This window comes from Paroedura picta, chromosome 12, assembly GCF_049243985.1.
Source record: "Paroedura picta isolate Pp20150507F chromosome 12, Ppicta_v3.0, whole genome shotgun sequence".
Classification (NCBI taxonomy): Eukaryota; Metazoa; Chordata; class Lepidosauria; order Squamata; family Gekkonidae; genus Paroedura; species Paroedura picta.
Window position 1 is genome coordinate 8,712,866 of NC_135380.1, and position 20,030 is coordinate 8,732,895.

At 51.5% G+C, this 20,030-nt stretch overlaps 1 protein-coding gene across 1 annotated transcript in view; it reads right to left on the reverse strand.

Moving 5' to 3' along the window:
* Positions 1 to 16,378, reverse strand: part of ADAMTS15 (ADAM metallopeptidase with thrombospondin type 1 motif 15) — a 38,717-nt gene extending 22,339 nt beyond the window's left edge. Inside the window, exon 1 of the mRNA XM_077305290.1 lies at positions 13,528 to 16,378. Within this exon, the coding sequence (XP_077161405.1) occupies positions 13,528 to 14,496 (969 nt within the window). The 5' untranslated portion in view covers positions 14,497 to 16,378. The remainder of the gene's footprint in view (positions 1 to 13,527) is intronic.
* Between the last annotated feature and the right edge of the window lie 3,652 nt (positions 16,379 to 20,030).

Genomic DNA, 20,030 nt, shown 5'->3' on the forward strand with positions numbered 1-20,030 from the left:
GAATCCATGCTACACAGATGCAAACCTGTGTTTGCTACTGTCAAGGGTATGTTCCTCGTTGTGGCTGACAGAGATGGCAGGGAGCCATGTGACGCTGCCTTCTGCTGAATCAGGCCATCCTGAGTGTAGTCTGCACGGGGCTTTTTACCCAGTCCCAGTCTGAATAAATCCCTGTCATCTACACCGATTTCGATATGCATTTTGATTTCGCGTGCTTTAAATTTCCCCTCTGCAGCACGCAGGATTGATCCGGAGTGACCCGGCCTCAAATAAACGGGGACTGCTGTGTCATGGTACCAAAAAGATTGTGAACCGCTGCCCTAGAGATCCCACAGGGGTGGACAAACAGTGGCTCTCCAGTCCATGGGCATCTGAAGAGCCACATTTCGGCCACCCCTGCTGCATACACCCCTGCTGCTTGGTTTTCACGTTGGCAGAAGGTGGGATACAAATAAGCTTCCTTTATTAAACAGTACAGTTCGTTGTCTTAAAAAAAAAGGCTCACATTCAGCACTTCCCCTTGATGCAAGTGAAAAATTACTTCCTCTGGTCAGTCCAGACCAGGGGTAGTCAAACTGCGGCCCTCCAGATGTCCATGGACTACAATTCCCAGCAGCCCCTGCCAGCATTCGCTGGCAGGGGCTCCTGGGAATTGTAGTCCACGGACATCTGGAGGGCCGCAGTTTGACTACCCCTGGTCCAGAAGCTCAATTTGATACCTCTGCACCTGCAAAGCGGCTGAGCTTTAGGCCTGTGTTACAAGAGGGGCATTTTCTCCCCGGAGCATCAGAATGGGGCTCCCATCCAGAACTGTCAGATCCCACAAAAGTCCTCAGGTGTGTCTCTCCCTCCCAGAGGCTGCCCCGGCCTCCTCCTTCCCACCCCACCCCCCGGGGCTCATCTCCTTTGAAGCGCACCCACACAGAAGAGTCAAGAGGGGTGGGAAGATAAACAGTTCCCTGGAATTTACACAGACGGCCATTCTTCATCTTCAGGGCCTGACCCGAGATGTGTTTTTCATCCCTTTATCGTCCTCTGAGATCTCGCCGACAGCTGCAAGAATCCAAGATGAAGATGCTTCTGGTATGAGCGCCGGGGAGTTGGCCCTCGCGGTCGTAAATGCGATGGAAAGAATCAGAGCCATGCTTGGGATATGACGACACAAGCCGGCCACTGGGATGGAAGACGGTCTGGAGGAGCAGGGGGCTATTTTTGCTTTCCCCACATGCCATTCTGGGCATTTTGGGTACACCCATTTTCGTTCCCGGTGTCAACGATGCGCTGATTTCTTCTAACACATATCACTCGCTGTTTGTCGTTGCTTTGCAATTCGTGTCATATTTTTGTCTCGAGATCCTTTTTCGTTAGTCATTTATAGATCAACCGGGTGGATTTAGTAACATACTAAAAAATCGTTGAAATTGAAATATATATAATATACTCAGTGCAGGACAAAGGTGGGTTTTTTTGTTTAATTTATTTAATTCATACCTCATTTTTCCCAGTTTGCATCCTTCTCCTCTCCCCCATTTTAGCCTCTCAACAACCCTGCCAGGTAGGCTCGGCTGAAGTGGTTGACTGGCCCAAGGCCACCCAGCAAACTTCCATAGCAGAGCGGGAATTAAAATCTGTGTGTTCCCCACTCTAACCTAGAGTAGCTGGGTCCTCCATGACACCCAGTGGGGGATGGTAGGGTAGGGTTGCCAGATCCAGGAGGGAAATTCCTGGTGATTTGGAGGTAGATCCTGGGGAGGACAGGGACCTCGGTGGGATACCCTAGAGCCCACCCTACTAAGCAGCCATTTTCTCCTGGGAAACTGACCTCTGTAGTCTGGAAATGAACTGCAATTCTCTGTAGTCTGGAGATGAGCCCTACCAATCCCTACTTGAACCGCTGCACCAAGGGAGACTTTGCAGAGAGGGCTATGGCGGACCATCTCTTCCCCTCACTTGCCTCGAAAGCTTTCCCACTTCTCCTTCTCTTTTCTGCTTCCTGTTCATGAAAGTGTGGCCCAAAACCTTCCTTGCTCACTTTCCTTTCTCTTCAGTGCCGCTTCCCTGAAGGTTCCAGGATCCAGGGTTTAAGGAAGAGAGAGCTTCCCGTTGTCTTCCTGCAAACTCCATTTCTGCAGCCAATCCATGCTTCCCTTTAGGTAGTTGCTGGTCAACAGAGCAGATCGTCTGGCACAATCCCACAAACTATCTTGCATCGAAACAGAGCAGGGACCAAGTAATAAAACAGAAGAACCTTCTGCTAGGCTGTTTCAGTGACCGGCCCTCCACAGGAAGCCCATAACATAATCAGCTGAGTGGGAACCATGGACGAGAAGCAGAAGTTTCGGCCTGAATTCAGATCAAAAGGAATCAGATTGATGGGTTTGCTTGAGTCCCTAGTCAGGATGTATCTCTCTATATATTTTAAAAAGCAATGCATCATCTATAATTCAACATGACAGCTGGGAGACAGGTATCCCAGGATGCACATAAAAGGAGATGAACTGGCAGCTCTACTTGAGAATCCAAGCCGGTAGCAACGGAGAAGCCATGGGCCATTTCCAAAGGACAGCTGCGCCATGCGAAAACTCACACAAGGCAGAGGATGGTGGAGGGGAAGAACTAGGAGATTGGGAATGAAGAAGCAAGAAGAAGGGTCCCTTCCATTGCACCGAGACCAAGAGCTGCACTGCCAGGTTGCCGGTGCACACATCCATCCTCATCCCTTGCTAGCTTCAATGAGAGACTACAGCATCATTAGGGTATGGCAACCAGGGCTCATGCCCTGGATGCCACATCTGATGGGGGTGCACTAGGCCCCACAGGTCAAGGGCCTAGTGCACCCCCATCAGATGTCAAGGCCCCACAGGTGGAGCACAGCTGTGGACCTGAGGCTGGGCATGGCAGCTGTTTGCATCAGATGCAGCAACACCCAATAGTTGCCCAGCGTGAGTCCCCGTGGCCTTCCCTTCGGTATGGGCATCAGTGTGGCCGGCCTCCCCAATGGCTCCCAGTCCTCTCCCCACCTTCCTGATGGTGGAGATGAGCCAAGGGACTCACGGCCCGAGGTGGCCGGCTTCTCTGCCACTGTCCCTCAGTCGGGGTGGCAGGACGTAAGGTGACAAGGAGGGGGGTCCAGTTTGCAGGCAGGCATTTCTCTGTGAAGGCTCCACCCCTACCAAAGTCTGAGTCCAGGGACACCTTAAAGACTAACCAAGTTTTATTCAAGGTGCAACCATTTGTGTGCATGCACACTTATGTGTCTGAAGGAGTGTGTGCATACACACAAAAGCTAGTTCCATGAATAATACTTGGTTGGCCTTAATGGTGCCCCTGGACTCAGACTTGGTTCACCTAGAACAGCCTTGCTCAAATTTTTTACCATTAAGAAACCCCTGAAACATTCTTTAGGCTTTGAGAAACCTCAGAATTGGTTCGATGGCTGGGAAACATAGCTATGTACATGCCCACCTGGAGCCCCTCCCCTTCTCACCCCCTCCAGGCCCATCACTGGCCATTTTGGGAGGGGTGGGAGGGTCAACAGGACCATATATGGTTATAACTCCCGATGAATGTTTATTTTAAAATATATTTTAACTTAATTCACTCCCACCCATTTGGGAAACCCTTCCAAGGCTGTCGAGAAACCCCAGGATTTCACAAAACGCTGGTTGAAAAAACCTGGTCAAAAACCATGACCACAGGACCCAATCCACTTTCAATGGCTACTGCAGGCCCCCTGATTTAAAACCAGAAACCTCTGCAGATAGAAATCTAAAGGGCCGGATCGTTCCAGGTCTTTCTTCAAAGCGGACAGTCAGAGGAAGCAAAGCTTCATGGGCTTTTGTAAACCCAGCCGTCTCTGGAACCCAAATAGGCTCCATCAGGAGAACGCCGGTTTATGGACAAAAGGGAAAGTGTTGCCGGACCAAAGCTGGCCGCTCGTTCATCGTGCTTGACTCATTCCTCTCTTCTGGGGCGTGGGCGTGCTGAGTAGATTGCCGTTTCCTCGCTAGCTAAAGGGAATCTCTGGCTCCTGGCCCAACACCTGCACTGACACACTCGCTGCTGTAAGCCTTGCCTGCTCTGCTCGGGCCGAGATTCGTAAACAGCCCTTCGTGGGCCCTCCCTTCACCCCAAAAGGAACTTAGGACCAAATGATACATTGCAGCAGCCTCAGCCTCGAACCACAGGAAGGTTGTCGGGATCCCCGGAAATCAGCTGGGGACGGGGGAGAAAGGTTGCTAGACCCAGGCTGAGAAACTCCTGGGGATTTGGAGATGGAGCCTGGGGAGGACAGAGATCTCAGTGAGGTATAATGCCATGGAGTCCACCCTCCAAAGCATCCCTGGAGATAAAAACGTAATTCCAGGTGATCTCCAGGTCCTGCCTGGAGGTTGGCATCCTTAATCCATGGCTGGGGTGGTGGAAGCAGGGATGTTGGAGCTACCCACTGGCCCTGGTGGTGGAGGAGATGCCACCTTGTGTGCCAGGGGGTGCAAGGAGGGCAAGGCCTCCCCACCAGTTGTCCATGTGACTCTTGCTACAGCATGTCGGTCCCACAGCAGGGCAAACGGACCCCCCAGCAGCCGTTTCAGCCCGGAAAAATGTCACAAATGGGAAGGAGTCCCTCTTTCCCCCTCGCCATGCTCCCCAAGTGGGCCTCTGAGAGCTGGAGCACTAGGGTTGCAAAAAATAAAATGCTGGTTGTAAAATTTATTAGATTTTCATTTTAATAGAGAGGGGAACTGTCCATTGGTGCAGCAGGAGGGATGATGGAAAACACCCAGGAGAGCGGGGAAGAGAGAGCAAGAGAGAGGGAGAGAGATTCCTCATCCTTTTAATTCACTTAGTCCCATCTCAGCATTTCACTAATTCCCAATAACAGAAAACAATATAACTCTCCCATTTATCCCCCGCAGGGCCCCTTGGCGTCTCCTTTACACATTCCAGTTCTGATCCCGCTTCGGCATAGGAAGGGGGTAATATGAGAATAGTAACTCATGCAGGGATACAACGAGCAGCCTCCTCTGAGCTTGCCCTTCTGCCAATAGGGACTTCAGTACCAACGGGCATTCTACTGGCTATCCAAAACACTCTGTGAAAATGTGCAAAGACACATTATGTCCAAAGAACGAGGATTCTTGTTCATGTTTGCACAGGAGGTCTAAATAGCCAGAGGTGGAAGACAGCGAGCTCCCCGGAGGATGTATCCGAAATCCAAGTGGCCCTCGGTGCTTTCGCAAGCGCCTCCAGGTGCCAGCGTGAGAACAAACAGCCCTGTGCTGTCACAGATGTGTTGACTGCAACTGGAAACTGTCGATTATCGAGCTTGTCTCTCGCTTTTTTAATGAAACCAGAATTCAGGTTTACGTAACGGCCTTTCGGCAAGCAGATAAATTGTGCAGTATCAAGAGACCACAGATGGAGGAGCTCGAGAAAGGCAGATGTCTGTGCTGATCCTGTGCCCTCGCGCTGGGATTTAAGGAATGAGCAGCTCGCTCATGTGCAAAAAATGCAAGCGGGCTGCTGTATGAGAGTCGAGGCCTTAAACCTGGAGGAGAAAGGCAGCGCTGCAGGCAACTCCGTAGATTTCTACAGGTTTGGACAGGGGCTTCATGGTCAATTCTACATAGGGAGAGGCTGGGACAGTCTCCCCCTTTGCTGCTGATAAAAATGCAGAAGGGCTGGGCTTTTCATACCTCACCCAAAGGAGTCTCAAAGTGGCCTTCCCTGCCTCTCCCCACCACAAGCACCCTGCAAGGGAGGTGAGGCTGGGAGAGCTCTGAGAGAACTGTGACTTGCCCAAGGTCACCCAATAGGCTGCCAGTGGAGGTGGAGTGGGGAATGAAATCTGGGTCTCCAGATTAGAGGCCGCCACTCTTAACCACTACGCCAAGCTGAGGCCGCTGTCCTCTCCAGCCTCCATCCCCAAATCTCAAGGAGTTTCTCGACCTGGATCTACAAGAAGCTGGCCAGTGATAGTTAGTGGCCTTGGGGAATGTGGCTTTTTAACACACCAGGTGTGGCTCTTCTGGGTGTATCCTCCATGGTGGCACCTGCCCTATGTTTCAGGAAAGTGTTCTGGTGGTTGGCAGGTGGCTTCCACCTGGAAAGAGTTGCCAGCAGAGGAAGCAACACATTGCAAGATTTTCTGAGGGGCAGGCCTCATGCCTCATGCTGGGGAGCGAAGCATGCACCTTTTTTGGCTGATGGTAATGGCGAATGTGACTCTCTGTGGTTCAGGGAGTGAGAACGTCTGGTGAAAGCTTATGAGGAAAGGCTGTGGGACAAAGGAATGGGGAAGAGGATCAAGGAATGAGGAAGAGGAGGTTGAAAGGGGACAGGATTGCTGTCCAACTAGTGAAAGGCTATCACTTGAAGGAGGACAGAGAGCAGTTCCTGTGGGCAGCAGAGGAGAGGACCCGCAATAATAGCTTTAAACTATGTGTAGAACGGTACCAGCTAGATATCGGGGAGGAGGGGGATTCAGTCAGAGTAGTTCAGCTAGATATCAGGGGGGGGGGAAATTCACAGTCAGAGTAGTTCAGCAGTGGAATAGGTTGCCTAAGGAGGTGGTGAGCTCCCCCTCACTGGTGGTCTTCAAGCAGCGGATGGACAGATACTTATCAAGAGTGCTTGAGGCTGATCCTGCATCGAGCAGGGGTTGGACTAGATGGCCTCTATGGCCCCTTCCAACTCTATGATTCTATAAATTCAAGTAGCCAGAATCGGATCCCAATCCCAAGCAACAACACAAGTGGTGTGTGTGCTCACATGCTGCTCCACACAAAAGCGAAAACAAGGCCTTGCACATAGAAAGCAAGTTTTCTATGTGCTCCCCCCTCTCACTTCCTAGCTGCATGCACACAGAGACTAATTTTGCACACAAGAGCATTGGAGTATGTGAGGGACCTCATGCGTGAACTGGTACTGAACAGCCATGTACTTATCCCTGCAGAATGGAAGCTCTGCACCAAATTGAGATCTATGGTTCATGCATTGTCCACATTACTTTTTTTTTTAAAGACCCCCACCCAAAAAAAAAACCCCTTGCTGCAAACAATTTCCTGTTTTTCCAAATGTGTATAACTTTAGAACTCATTACAGAAAACCCCACCTTCTTTAAAAAAGAAAAAGAGAGAGAAGGGAGTGTTACTCATCTGCTCCGGGATAGAATTCCACACAATCAGGAAGAGAATTTAAGGCACCTTTGCTTTATCTATTAAAATATCATATTTTTCTTTTTATTGTTCCCCAAACAGCCATGAGACAGCAGGGCTCTTTCAGACTGCCAACAAAGGGGGGGGGAGTCCTTTCTCCTCCATCTCTGCCGCCCTCGCTCTTGATGAAGATTATGTCTTTTGAAAAACAATCCAGCCAGTAATATCACCTTGGTCACATTAATATTCCACCCTGCATTGTGACACAAAACAATTGGAGAAACACTCAGCTCTGTTCCAAAGTCAGTGGAAGGGTGCCAGCTCTTGTTTCGCTAAGACAAGGGCCTCATCCACCGAGCCACATCCTGCTCTAATGTATTCCATGTGAAGTCTGCAGTCCTACTCAATAGCTAAGCAGACAAGGAACAGTCAAATCTGGTATGTTCCAGCTGGGTATCCTGGGGGAAATGCAGTGAGGAGGGAGAGGGGTGTGTGGGGGGAAGAAAACAGGGATTCACATTGTCACTAACCAAACAAATGTTTGTGGTTCTTGCTAGAAGTTGCATCTATTAAATTTATTTCTTATTCTTGCAATTCGCTGAGCTGGTTAGGTGAGTCCATGTGACATTTACCTTGTGGCTAGACTACTGTAATGCACTGTACATGGGTCTGCCCTTGCAGTCAACTCAGAAACTGCGGTTAGCATAGAGCACTGCAGGTGAGTTCCTATTGGGAGCCCGGAAGAGCCAGGATATCACACCTTTTCTGCAGTAACCTATTACAGGGAGAGGGAAATATGTCTTTATGCGGTGGATAAACTCTTTTCAAACAAGTTATTCTTTACCGGTTTTCCTGGAAGTATTGGTGAGAATTCTAGTTTCTCAAAAATCTACAGGACACACGAAACTGTTTTATACTGAATCTGACCATCAAGGTCAGTACGGTTACCTACGCAGACAGGCAGCGGTTCTTCAGGGTCTCAGGTTTTCACGTCACCTGCCACCTGGTCCTTTTAACTGGAGATGCCAGGGATTGAACTTGGGACCTTCTGCATGCCAAGCAAGTGCTCCTCTGCTGAGCCAGCAGCCCTTCCCACGTGCAATCCAATAAAGTTCTCACCATGTACCAATGGTGCGATTGAATGGCTGCCCATGCAGTACATTGCCAACCAGGCATTATAGTTGAAACACTGCTTCACTTCTTTGGCTTGTTTCATTGCTGTTTTTTTTTTCAATCCCACTGTGCTAAACCTGGGCTAGGCCAGTGCCTTAGTGGGGCAGGAGAGTCCAAGCACAATTTTTGCACTTGTTGGGAATCCAAAACCTCTTCCCATGAGATGCCGTGGGTCACAATGTGGTTACTGTGTGAAAAGACAGCAGAAGGAGAGCAGGTTTTGATACCCCTCTTTTCTCTACCTTAAGGAGTCTCAAAGCAGATTCCAGTCACCTTTCCCTTCCTCTCCCCACAACAGGCATCTGGGGAGGTCGGTGGGGCTGAGAGAGTTCTGAGAAAACTGTGACTGACTGGCCCGAGGTCACCAAATGGAGGAAGGAATGGAGAACCGAACCTGGTTCTACAAATTAGAGTCCACCGTTCTTAACCACTACACCACACTGGCACAAAGTCCCATGGCACACCAAAAAGTAAGCCCTGAAGTGGAAGACACCAAAGAAGGTGGTTCCCCATGTCTCCATTCAGTTCAAGCTTATCCAATCCCCATCTTGTGGCTGGCTCCGCCTTCCACAGCAGCCATTTTGAGGCGGCCATTTTGTAGTTCAGCCCACAATGCTGAGTCAGAATTCCAGAGGTACCCACAAGTTCAAAAAGGGGCCCCTCCATTACAGCAGTGACATGATATGGTTATTGTACTGCGGAATAACCACGGTGGGGTCTTGTAGACCAGGGGTAGTCAACCTGTGGTCCTCCAGATGTTCATGGACTACAATTCCCATGAGCTCCTGCCAGCATTTGCTGGCAGGGGCTCATGGGAATTGTAGTCCATGAACATCTGGAGGACCACAGGTTGACTACCCCTGCTGTAGACCGCAGCATCCCTCACACAAAAAGCATTCTGTTTTTCCCAGCCATGTTAATGAAACCCACAAATGTCAAAACATAACATAAAACAACCACACACGTGCACATAAGCGGAAATTTAGGGGAGAAAGCTTTGTGTTTTAATGAATCCCACTCTAGAGTCCATGAGAGTGCCAAAACCATGCCATAAAAACTGAGAACAGCAGACAGATTCCAGAAAACATGGACTTTGACATGCTACGCATGTGTGGCGATGCCCCTGACATCTGTCAATTATAGCAGCCCACTGCAAAGGCAGGGAGAAGGCAGTCTTGCTGTACATGCTGCAGAACTGTGGAAAAAATGAAGTTAGCGATGGTGAACGCAGAAGCCGTGAGGACAGAACATGCCGTTTGGCTGAAGCTCCTGCCGCGTCAAACGAAAAATCCCTAATGAAAGCGTGAAAATGCTTCCCATGAGCACAACTGGGATCCCTGCCATGAATCAGAACAATATTGATCCAGAGTTCTCTCTGCACATGGCTAGTGGTCCCATGAACAAGCTTGAAGTCTGGGGTGGCCAATCTGGGGCTCTCCAGAGACCCATGGACTAAAAGTATCATGAGCCCCTGTTAGCACATGGTTATTGTAGTCCATGGATATTTGGTGAGCCATAGCTGGGCCACCACTGTTTGAAGTCAATCACCTATCTTAAAGCTGGTCCAGGTTCAGAGGTTGCTGACAGGCCCTCACTGTCACGTGATGAGGGTCGGTTAGAGGGTAAAGAAGCATCTGCATTTCTATTGGGCAAGATGACAACCTTTTCGACCAATCACAGCTCTGAAGGCCAGCATCCTCCTAAGGGAGAAGGGCCAAAAGGACCATGCAAGGGAAAAGCCAAACATGGGCCTAGTCATCTCAAGGCATCTCAAAAGAAGGTTAATTTCAACACATGATGACAGTTCCTTGCTTTTCCAGGATTGTAGCTATGCTCTCTGAAGACCACAATGGATTTTGCTCGCTTCAGACATGTTTCCTTCAACTGAATGAGACCCTCGGTCCATCAGGTCTACTCAGACTGGCAGCAGCTCTCCAAGGCAAGGGTAGTCAAACTGCGGCCCTCCAGATGTCCATGGACTACAATTCCCAGGAGCCCCCTGCCAGCGAACGCTGGCAGGGGGCTCCTGGGAATTGTAGTCCATGGACATCTGGAGGGCCGCAGTTTGACTACCCCTGCTCCAAGGTCTCAGGCAGAGAGCCAATTTGGTGTAGTGGTTAGGAGTGCGGACTTCTAATCTGGCGAGCTGGGTTCGATTCTGCACTCCCCTACAAGCAGCCAGCTGGGTGACCTTGGGCTCACCACGGCTGTTCTGATAAAGCTGTTCTGACCAAGCAGTAATATCACCTCCCTCACAGGGTATCTGTTGTGGGGAGAGGAAACGGAAGGCGACTGTAAGCCGCTTTGAGTCTCCTTCGGGTAAAGAAAAGCAGCATATAAGAACCAACTCTTCTTCTTCTTCAGAGGTCGTTCACCGTCACCTACTGCAGATACCAGGGGGGCTGGACCTGGGACCTTCTGCATGCCAAGCAGATGCTCTGCCCCTGAGCCACAGTCCCTCCCAGAGAAGGAGGCAGGGGGAAAGGATCAGCATGTTTCCTTGTGCAAGCGAAGGATCCGTCATGGAGAGGACTCTTTAAGAGCCCAGCTGCACGGCCAGATTAACCTAATTTATTTACTTCCAATGTAAATAAATGTGAACATGAAAAATGACTCTGGGAGAACAAATCCAACTTCATGCATGAGGCTGGGGAGATTAAGCCATTTCCAAAGCGGGAGGTCGAAAGGCATTGGTAGGAAACGTTTCCTCAGTGGTTTGGGTGACGGGTCGGTTCAGAAGACACGGCAGATTCCTGGCCTCTCGGAAAAGAGTGACGATGCTGCTAGAGCAGACCAAAGAATTCTGGACAATTAGCCGCCTGGAGGAACCTCCGGCCACCACTGGAGGGGAATCAAAGAGGGAACCCACTCTTCCTGGCCACCATCAAGGGATAGACGCAGGGAGCACCGCCTTGGCACCCTGCAAGGCTCGAACCAGCGAGCAAGTTTCAGCGGCGGCAGGGAGGCAGCCAGAGACTATGGCCTCACACAGCGCCAGGACCTCCCGCTCCGATCACTGCCGACACTTTGCAGCAAGGGTTGGCTTCCCCCCAACACACCCCTGCAGCAAGCCGCTCCCAACCACCACCTAATTGGCTGCTGCTCATGGCCCCCGCCCACCACCAGCCAATCAGATGCTTTCAGGAAGCCAATGCTCCCCTCCTCAGTTTGCCTCCACCGGTATTCAGAAGGCCACTGAACCTCAATTGGAAGATTCTCCTTTGGTGTCACCACAACAGCCCTTCTCTCCTGTCTACCGGCCTCATCTCCTTTCAGCGGTTCCCCCCATCTTGGGGCAGAGAATTCCTTAGGTCAATCAAGTGTGCGTCATGAAGAAGAAGAAGAGTTGGTTTATCTATCCCAGTTTTCACTACCCAGAGCCTCAAAGCTGCCTACAACCGCCTTCCTTTCCTCTCCCACAGCAGACACCCTGTGAAGGAGGTGAGGCTTAGAGAGCTCTGAGAGATCTGCGAGTGGCCCAAGGTCACCCAGCTGGCTGCACATAGAAGAGGGATGGGGAACCAACCTTCACCACGACACCCCTCTGATTCTCAAAAGCAGGCAGTCCCTGGTTGTGCTTGACCAGAATCTAGGGCTAATCAGCCACACGTACGGATCTCCAGTTCCTTCTCCACTTCCTCCATACCTTTTGTAACTGGATAAACCCCTGCCAATCCCACCATGACCTGGATGGCCCAGGTTGGCCTGATCATGCCACATCTGGGAAGCTCAGCAGGGTCGGTCCTGTTTGGGATTTGGATGGGAGATCATCAGGGAAGCCCAGAGTCCCTGCACAGGCAACGGCCAACCACCTCTGAATGGCGCTTGCCCTGGAACCTCTGCATGATGGCCACAAGCCAGCCATGACTTTAGCACTTCCTGCCACTGTCTTGCCAATCCCCCACCTGGTTATTACCTTTTGGGCCCCCAACTGAAAATCCGAAATGCTGTGGAGGTCGATGCAGCCTGCAAATCGTCAGAGCCACACCGCACTATAAAGTCAGCGCAAATGGGGGACCAGCGTGTGGAGGCAGGGGAGGGCACCTTTGTGGCTCCTCCCTCCCCAAGGAAGTGCCCACTGGCACACTGCTGAAAATGCCTTTCCTATGACCCACTTCACAGTCTCACTAAAAGAAACTGTGCCAATGTTTTCTTCTCTCTCTCTCTCTCTCCCCTTCTGAGCTGCTGCTCAGAAGGAATTCCACATGTGCCAGGAGGGCAACTCACAGAGTCACCACCCGCTACAAGAGGGGCCACAACTCACTGACAGCTGCATGATTTGCTTGTGCAGAGTCGCAGGTTCAATTCCTGAGATCCCCATTTAAACCATCTCCAGGAGCACAGCTAGGAAAGGCCCCCTCCTGAGATTCAGGGGAGGGAGGGGACACTAGAAGAAGAAGAGTTCTTTTTTACATCCTGCTTTTCCTTACCTGAAGGAGTCTCAAAGCGAAGGCAATCACTTTCCCTTCCTCTCCCCACAACAGACATCCTGTGAGGTAAGTGGGGTCAAGAGAGCCCTGACCTAACTGTTCTGTGAGAACAGCTCTAACAGGACTGTGACTAGTCCAAGGTTACCCAACTGGCTGCATGTAGAGGAGCGGGGAATGAAACATGCCTCTCCAGCTTAGAATGCCACAGCAGGCTGGCTCCTGGTCACACACGACCCTCTTAAGCAGGCATTGCTACAAAAGATGAGCTGATCACTCAGTTCTGTGCAAGGCCGTTGTATCTGCTCTCTGCATTTTGGTGGCAAGGGACGGGGGGGGGGGCACTGTAGAATTAAACTCAGAAGTTGCAGTCGGCTAGACTCCGTTTGATGCAATGATTTGTGTTCTGCACGTTGACTGGGGGAACGAGTCAATGCTCTACCCATGAGCCACAGTTCCCTCCCAAAGGTCATTGCTACCTCACAGGGTTGTTGTGCGAAGGAGCGGTTGAGAGAGCCGCGCACAAGACCGAATCAAGGAAAACCGCGGAGCTCCTTGGGAGAGCGCCTCCCGCTGGCCGCTCGGAGGGATCCGATCCGAGCCCGCCACTCCGCTTGGCAAACGGGCTCCAGCAGCGCCCCCTACCTCAGCCCCCCAGGCGCCGCTCCGGGTGCCAGCCGGATTTGGAGGGGGGGCTCGCCGCTGCCCCGGGAGGGCAGGCCGGCCGGTTGACCCGGCGTCGGGGGGGAGGGGGAGGGTGTCGCACCCACCTGCTTGGTGAAGAGGATGGCAGTGTCCCAGTACTCGGGGTGCTTGTCGCTGCCCTTGTTCCACTTCTTCTGCCACACGCAGAAGTTGCGCAGCGACACGGCGGCGTTGCTGGTGACCTTGGGGCCCTTGTCGTCCTGCCCGATGACCAGGAACTTGACCACCACCACGCTGATGGGGTTGAGGATGCTGGCGTGCCGGTAGAGGCGCGCCGCCGTGGCCATCAGCGTGAGCAGGTAGTGCTGCAGGTCGTCGCCGTGGAACTTGACCATGGACTCGTCGGCCACCACCAGCGTCTCCACGAAGCGCGGGATGGAGACGAAGCGCTTGGCGCGGCCCGCTTTCTTGGCCGCCCGGCCGGCCGTCTCGTTGCCCGGCCGCGGCCAGCCGGCCGCCTGGGCGCCCTTGTACTTCTCCAGCGCTTGCAGGATGGCCGGGTTGAGGCTCGAGCCCACGCCGCAGCGGGAGGTGGGCCGGTCGCCTTGGCCCGGCGCGCTGCGGCGCTGCAACAGGTGCTCGCCTCGGCTGCTCCACAGCGCCCGGTTGCCGCTGTCGTTCTTGAGCGGGCTGATGAGGTACTCCGCCCCGCGGTAGCCGAAGGCCCCCGTCAGCCCCCCGCAGAGGCTCAAGGCGGCGAAGGAGTCCCGGTCCGAGTTGACGTCCCCGGAGTAGAAGCAGTGGCGCGGCGCGCCCTCCTCGCCTCCCCCGGCGCGCGGGCCCAGGTACTGCGTAGAGAAGTGGGGCGCGATGAACTGAGCGTCCGGGCTCAGGTTCAAGTAGAAATCCTCGCGGAAGGCGGTGATCTGGTAGATCGCCCTGTGCTGGGGAAGATCCACGGGCCCCCTCTTGAAATACTGCCGCCCGTTCAGGTCCGGGTCCAAGCGGATGGGGGTGACGATCTCCGTCTCCAGCGGGGCGCAGATTGCGGGCAGGGCGGCCAGGCAGAGCAAGAGGGAGCCCCGCAGCAGCATGGCTGGTCGGGCCAGGGGGCGGAAGGGAGGCTGGGAGCGGCTGGGGTGTCCGCTGCTGTGTCAGTTTCCTCGGGAAGTTCTCCGCAGCGTCAGTTTCACCGGGCTCTTGTCCGCGCTGGTCAATTTCACCGTGTCAATTTCACAGGCGCGGTGCAGGAAAAGGCAGTCCCGGGGCGCTCCGGGGGAAGCAAAGAAAATCTGCTCGCCAACCCGGCGCGCCCTCAGCCAGCCGCCTCGCCCGCTGCGGCTCTGCAGCTCCAGCTTCGGCTTAAAGGGGCATCCCGGTCGAGGGGGTCTTCTTCCTCCCCCACCCCTGCACGGTACCTGGCTTTTCAAAACTGCATCTGACTTGTCAGCGCTTTCTACGCCTCGCTGTCATGTGCCAGCGCGAGAGAGCGGGTTTTCTTAACCAGAGTTCCCTTTTTGTGTGTGCGCAAGGGGAGGTCCTGAAGACGCTTATTGGACCTGCCCTCAGCCACTTGCCGCTCTCCCAGCTGCGAGTCGCCCCGTGCGGCGCCTTCTTGCTCGGTTTTTAAAGAGCCAGGACGGTTTGAAGACGCAGGCCTGCAAAGAAGAGGGAGGGGGAACCGCCCCGGTTTGAGCTGACTTTTGCAATTGTCAAAGGCCCGGGGACGGGACGGCTTTTGCAGCCCCCGCTGGGTGCGCGCTGTTCCTTTTCCTGTCGCTTTCTCCGCCGCCACTTCGCCCTGGTTGCTTTCCACGTCGGGGCTCTGGCTCCCTCGCTAATTAAAGGCCCCGTCCCTCTGACCCGGCTCTTTTCCGTAGGGCTGAGGTTTTGTTTAGGAGCCTGAGCCCCGGGACAGCGTGGACTAGCCAAAGGCGGCTGCCAAACGGATGTTCATTTCCTTTCTTCTCTTTTGCTTTTAAAGATGCCTCTGAATGGAGCCAGAGAGCGCAGAAAGCGGCCTGGCTCCCTCCCTCCCCCTAATTAGAGCGCTGTCTATCATTTCCGGCTTGGAAAGCTCTCCCCCACACTCCGGGCTGCTATGGGGCCACTTGGAATGAAACAAACACAGGCCCCATTTATTGCATTGCAGGTTAAAAGGGCTGCTAACCTCTGGGTGAGGCCTGGAGTTCTCCTGGATGTGCAACTGACCTCCAGAGAGTGGTTGCCAACTCCAGGTTCAGAAATACCTGGAGATTTGAGGCTGGAGCCAGAAAGAGTGGGGTTGAGGGAGGGGGGGCCTTGGTAGGGCAGAATGCCATGCAGCCTAACTCCCAAAGTAGTCCTTTTCTGCAGGAGAAGTGGGGTAATTGTTTTACATACAGCAACATGCATGCAGTGTACGTAGACTGGAGCTGTTGTCATTCTGGGAAATCTCCAACCTTCTGCGGGACACTCTTCATATTCTGCTCAGTCATGCACAATGCAGATCTTGCCTATTCCGACAGAAGAACGGGCTAAAATTGTCATCCTCAAAATAGCCCACCTTGCAGAGTCATTAAAAGGACCACATGGGGGAGGGCAGAGAGAACCAGCGTGGTGTCGTGGTTAAGAGCACCATCTTCTAATCTGGCGAGTCTGGTTTACTTCCCCACTCCCCCACATGCAGCCAGCTGGGTGACCTTGGCCCAGTCACAGTTCTCTCAGAGCTCTCTGGGCTCCATCTACTTCGCAGAGGGTCTGTTGTGGGGAAAGTAAAGGGAAATTGTAAGCCGCTTTGGCAAAAAGCAGCATATAAAAAGCAACTCTTCTTCAGAGAACCTGTTGGGCTGCCGTGAACTCCCTGGAAGAATGATGGGATAAAAAGAAATAGCCAGGCCATGGGGTTTTGGCCCAACCACCTAGCCAACAAGGGGGTTTGAGGCCCAGCTCTTTCTCCATGGCTGGAGACAGAAGGGGTCACTGGGGGGAGCATCTCCCAACAGCAGGGGTCCCACAGGGAGCAACAGCCTCCCCGATGTAATTTAACATCTACATGCACCCCCTTTGTCCAGTTGATCCAGAGTTTCAGGCTGGGTTGCACTCGAAAGCTCACGCCTTGCATAAATCTTTGTTGGTCTTAAAGGTGCTACTGGACCCTATTTTTATTGTGCTACTTCAGACCAACACGGCTACCCACTTGAATTTAGCATTAGGAACAGGGTTGCCACCTCTGGGCTGGGAAATACCTGGAGATTTGGAGGGCAGATTCTGGAGAGGGTAGGGTTTGGGGATGGGAGGGATCTCAGCGGGGTATAATACCTTAGCCCCCACCCTCCCAAGCAGCCATTTTCTCTGCTGTCCGGAGACCAGCTGTCATCCCAAGAGATCTCCAGCCATCACCTGGAGCTGGCAACCATCACAGGGCCTTTTTGCTAGGAGTCCAGGCACAGCAATAACAGCCATCAATTCCCCATGAATAATAAGTCAACACAACTAAAAATCTAGGATGTGGTTTAGGCTTCAGTTGTTGCCATTCCAGGACATGCTTATCTGAAGCAGATCTCCAGCTCCCCAAGTTCCTGAAATGGAGATAACCCTGACCGTGAAATCAGTTTAAGTCTAGTGTACTTTTCAAAATGCATAACCCAAACAACCTCCTTCCGGAGGGCTTGCTGTGTTTGGCCTGCGTGAAGTATGTCTCTGGCAAAGGGAAAAGCTTTGCAGTGCAGTTCTGTGCAGGTTTCGTCCCTCGTTTTGCCGGTGCTTCTGCGACTTGGGCCAAACAACTGGGCAAACAGAGTACCGGTGCACAATGCTGGACACCTGACGTCCAAGCATCGCCCACTGAGCCAGCTTGCATCTATTGAAGCCCAGTTCAAATACAAGGCCATGCCCATGCGGAATCATAAGAGGGGGAGGCCTTGTGTTTTATTGGGGCTGTCTAAATCGAGGTGAAGCCTGTTGCAGCAGAAACAAAAAATGTGCCACCTTACAGGCTAATTCACATAGCAAGCCTTGCTGAGTGGGGCTGAGAGGGGGAGGGCTGTGGCTCAGTGGGAGAGACTCTATTTTGCATGCCAGAAGGTTCCAGGTTCGATCCCCAGCACCTCCAGTTTAAAAAAACTCCAGACAGGAAGTGGTGTGAAAGGCCGGTAGCTGAGACCTTGGAGAGCCGCTGCCAGTATGAACAGGCAACATGGAACTTTAATGGTTTGCCACTCTCCAAGTGGCACCTACTGCTAGGGATGCCAGCCTCCAGGTGGGGCCTGGGGATCCCCTGGAATTATAGCTCATCTCCAGACTCAAGAGATCAGCTCCCCTGGAGGAAATGGCTGCTTTGGAGGGGGGACCCTGTAAAATTCTACTCCATTGAGGTCCTGGCCACTCACAGCTTCATGCCCAAATTTAAAAATTATATCTTTAAACCAGCTTTCTCTCAGGGTTTTTTTAACCTCCTTCAATAATAAATACATTATTTTGACCTATTATAATGTTTCTAATTCTTCTATGTAGCATACTTTTGACATCTAGCCACATGTTTATATTTATTTAACATTTTGGTTCTTTGACTTTGTATTTTTTTAGGGGTTAAATATTTTCGCCCCTTTTTTCTGGGCAGTGTATACATGCAGCAGAAAGTACGGGAGAGGGCAGTGTCACAAAGAAAAACTGGTTGGAAACAAAATCCGATCCAAGTGGGTGACCCATTCATTCCCAATGCGTGTTAGATGCTCCCAAATGTTTTTAAATGGGCAACATGCAAAACTCGGGGCAGAATGGTGGCCCAAGCTAGCCCGTCTTGGAAGCTAAGCAGGGCTGAGCACCCAATCAGTGTTAGGATGGGAGACCACAGAGGAATTCCAGGGGCCCTGTAAAGAGGAAGGGAATGGCAAACCACCATCCCAAACGCTGGCAGGAGCTCATGGGAATTGTAGTCCATGGACATCTGGAGGACCACAGGTTGACTACTCCTGCCCTACAGGGTTGCCATGAATCAGCTATGACTTGAGGGCACTCTGCACTCACACAGTGCAAAATAAATTGTCTTGAGCAGATGAACAGTCAGTTGCCGGTGAATAATTAACATTGGGAAAATGCTGGAATTAATTCTGTTCATCTTTAAGGTGCAATTGGACTCTCTTTTTGTCCAAGCAAGTCTTTCTAACCCTCTTGTAGCTATCAACTGGTGCCAAGTATCTACTAAATATCTTCTGAAGGCATTCCCATTCGTTGCATATCTGCAGTCACCAGTAATGAAGATGTAGATATGATACTCAACCCTTTGGTAACCTCTGTTCTTCCTGTAACACCATCAGATGAGAATACCATGCTGACATCAGCAAAACCAAGCAATGCTATTCAGTCTCTCTCTCTCTCTCTCTCTCTCTCTCTCTCTCTCTCTCTCTCTCTCTCTCTCTGTGCAAAACAGAGTGATGAAATTTGGCCAAAGCATAAACTGGAATCAGATTTCTGGAAAGCAGTTCTGAGTTTTAAGTTATTACCTACCATCTGCACTTGAAACAGATTCAAAAGCCATTCTAATGAAAATAGCCAAGCAGACGTTTATTGACTTGCCTGCTAATGAAGAATAATATTACTTTTTGTTTGACTTTTTTATTGGCACTTCTGTATGATTAATCGAGAAGACAAAGAGCAAGGGTGCAATAGTGGAGGGTGGGAAATACCTGACTTGCACAGAGTGTGTTGGTGATGTATATGCATACATTAAACTTGCTTCGTTTTCTGCATAATCAAACTACAGTTTGGTTACCTTCAAATATGAAAGCCTCACGCTGTCCTTTGAAAGGTCCAAAGCGTAGGCTTAGAAGACAAAGCTGTCCAAACCACAGCTCACTTGAACTTTTTTTTGTTCATAATCCTCTGCAATTCTTTTGCAATTCTGCAGCCATGTTTTGTTTAGTATTTCTCTCTCCAAACAGATGAGTAAGTTTTAAAAATAAAAGTTGGGTTTCTGAGAATTCTAACTCATCTTCCTTGGAGACTATATGCCGATGTATCAGATGTTCTCCATCCCAACTACTTTCTTCGTTAACTTCCTAGCAGAAGAGGCGCAATTAATCAAGAAGACACAATTTAGGGATTTGTTTTTCAAGCGCTGATGCACAAGACTGAACATGATGATCCCCAAGGAATCTTCCAGTCTCCTCACAATAATTCTGAGTCTAGTCTGAAATCTAGGGAGGAACAGTACACGTTTTTAACACCTCTGCTCAAAATAGCTCTGTGCATGCTAAGAAGTAGAGTTGGTTTTTATACCCTGCTTTTCTCTACCAGGAGTCTCAAAGCGGCTTGCAATCACCTTCCTTTCCTCTCCCCACAACAGACACCCTGTGTGGGAGGTGAGGCTGAGAGAGCTCTGACAGGACTGCTCAGTCAGAGCAACACTATCAGGGCTGTGACAAGCCCAAGGTCACCCAGATGGCTGCACATGGAGGGGCAGGGAATCAAATCCGGCTCGCCAGATTAGAAGCTGCCGCTCTTAACCACTATACCACGCTGGCACTCAACTTCACAGTGAATGCGCCAACTAGGTTAAAATGCCTTGTTCGAGCATGGAATCCCACAAATGAGTTGAGACCCAGATTGGATCGTGTCACCCTCACTGTTTGCTGCTTGACTCCAATAC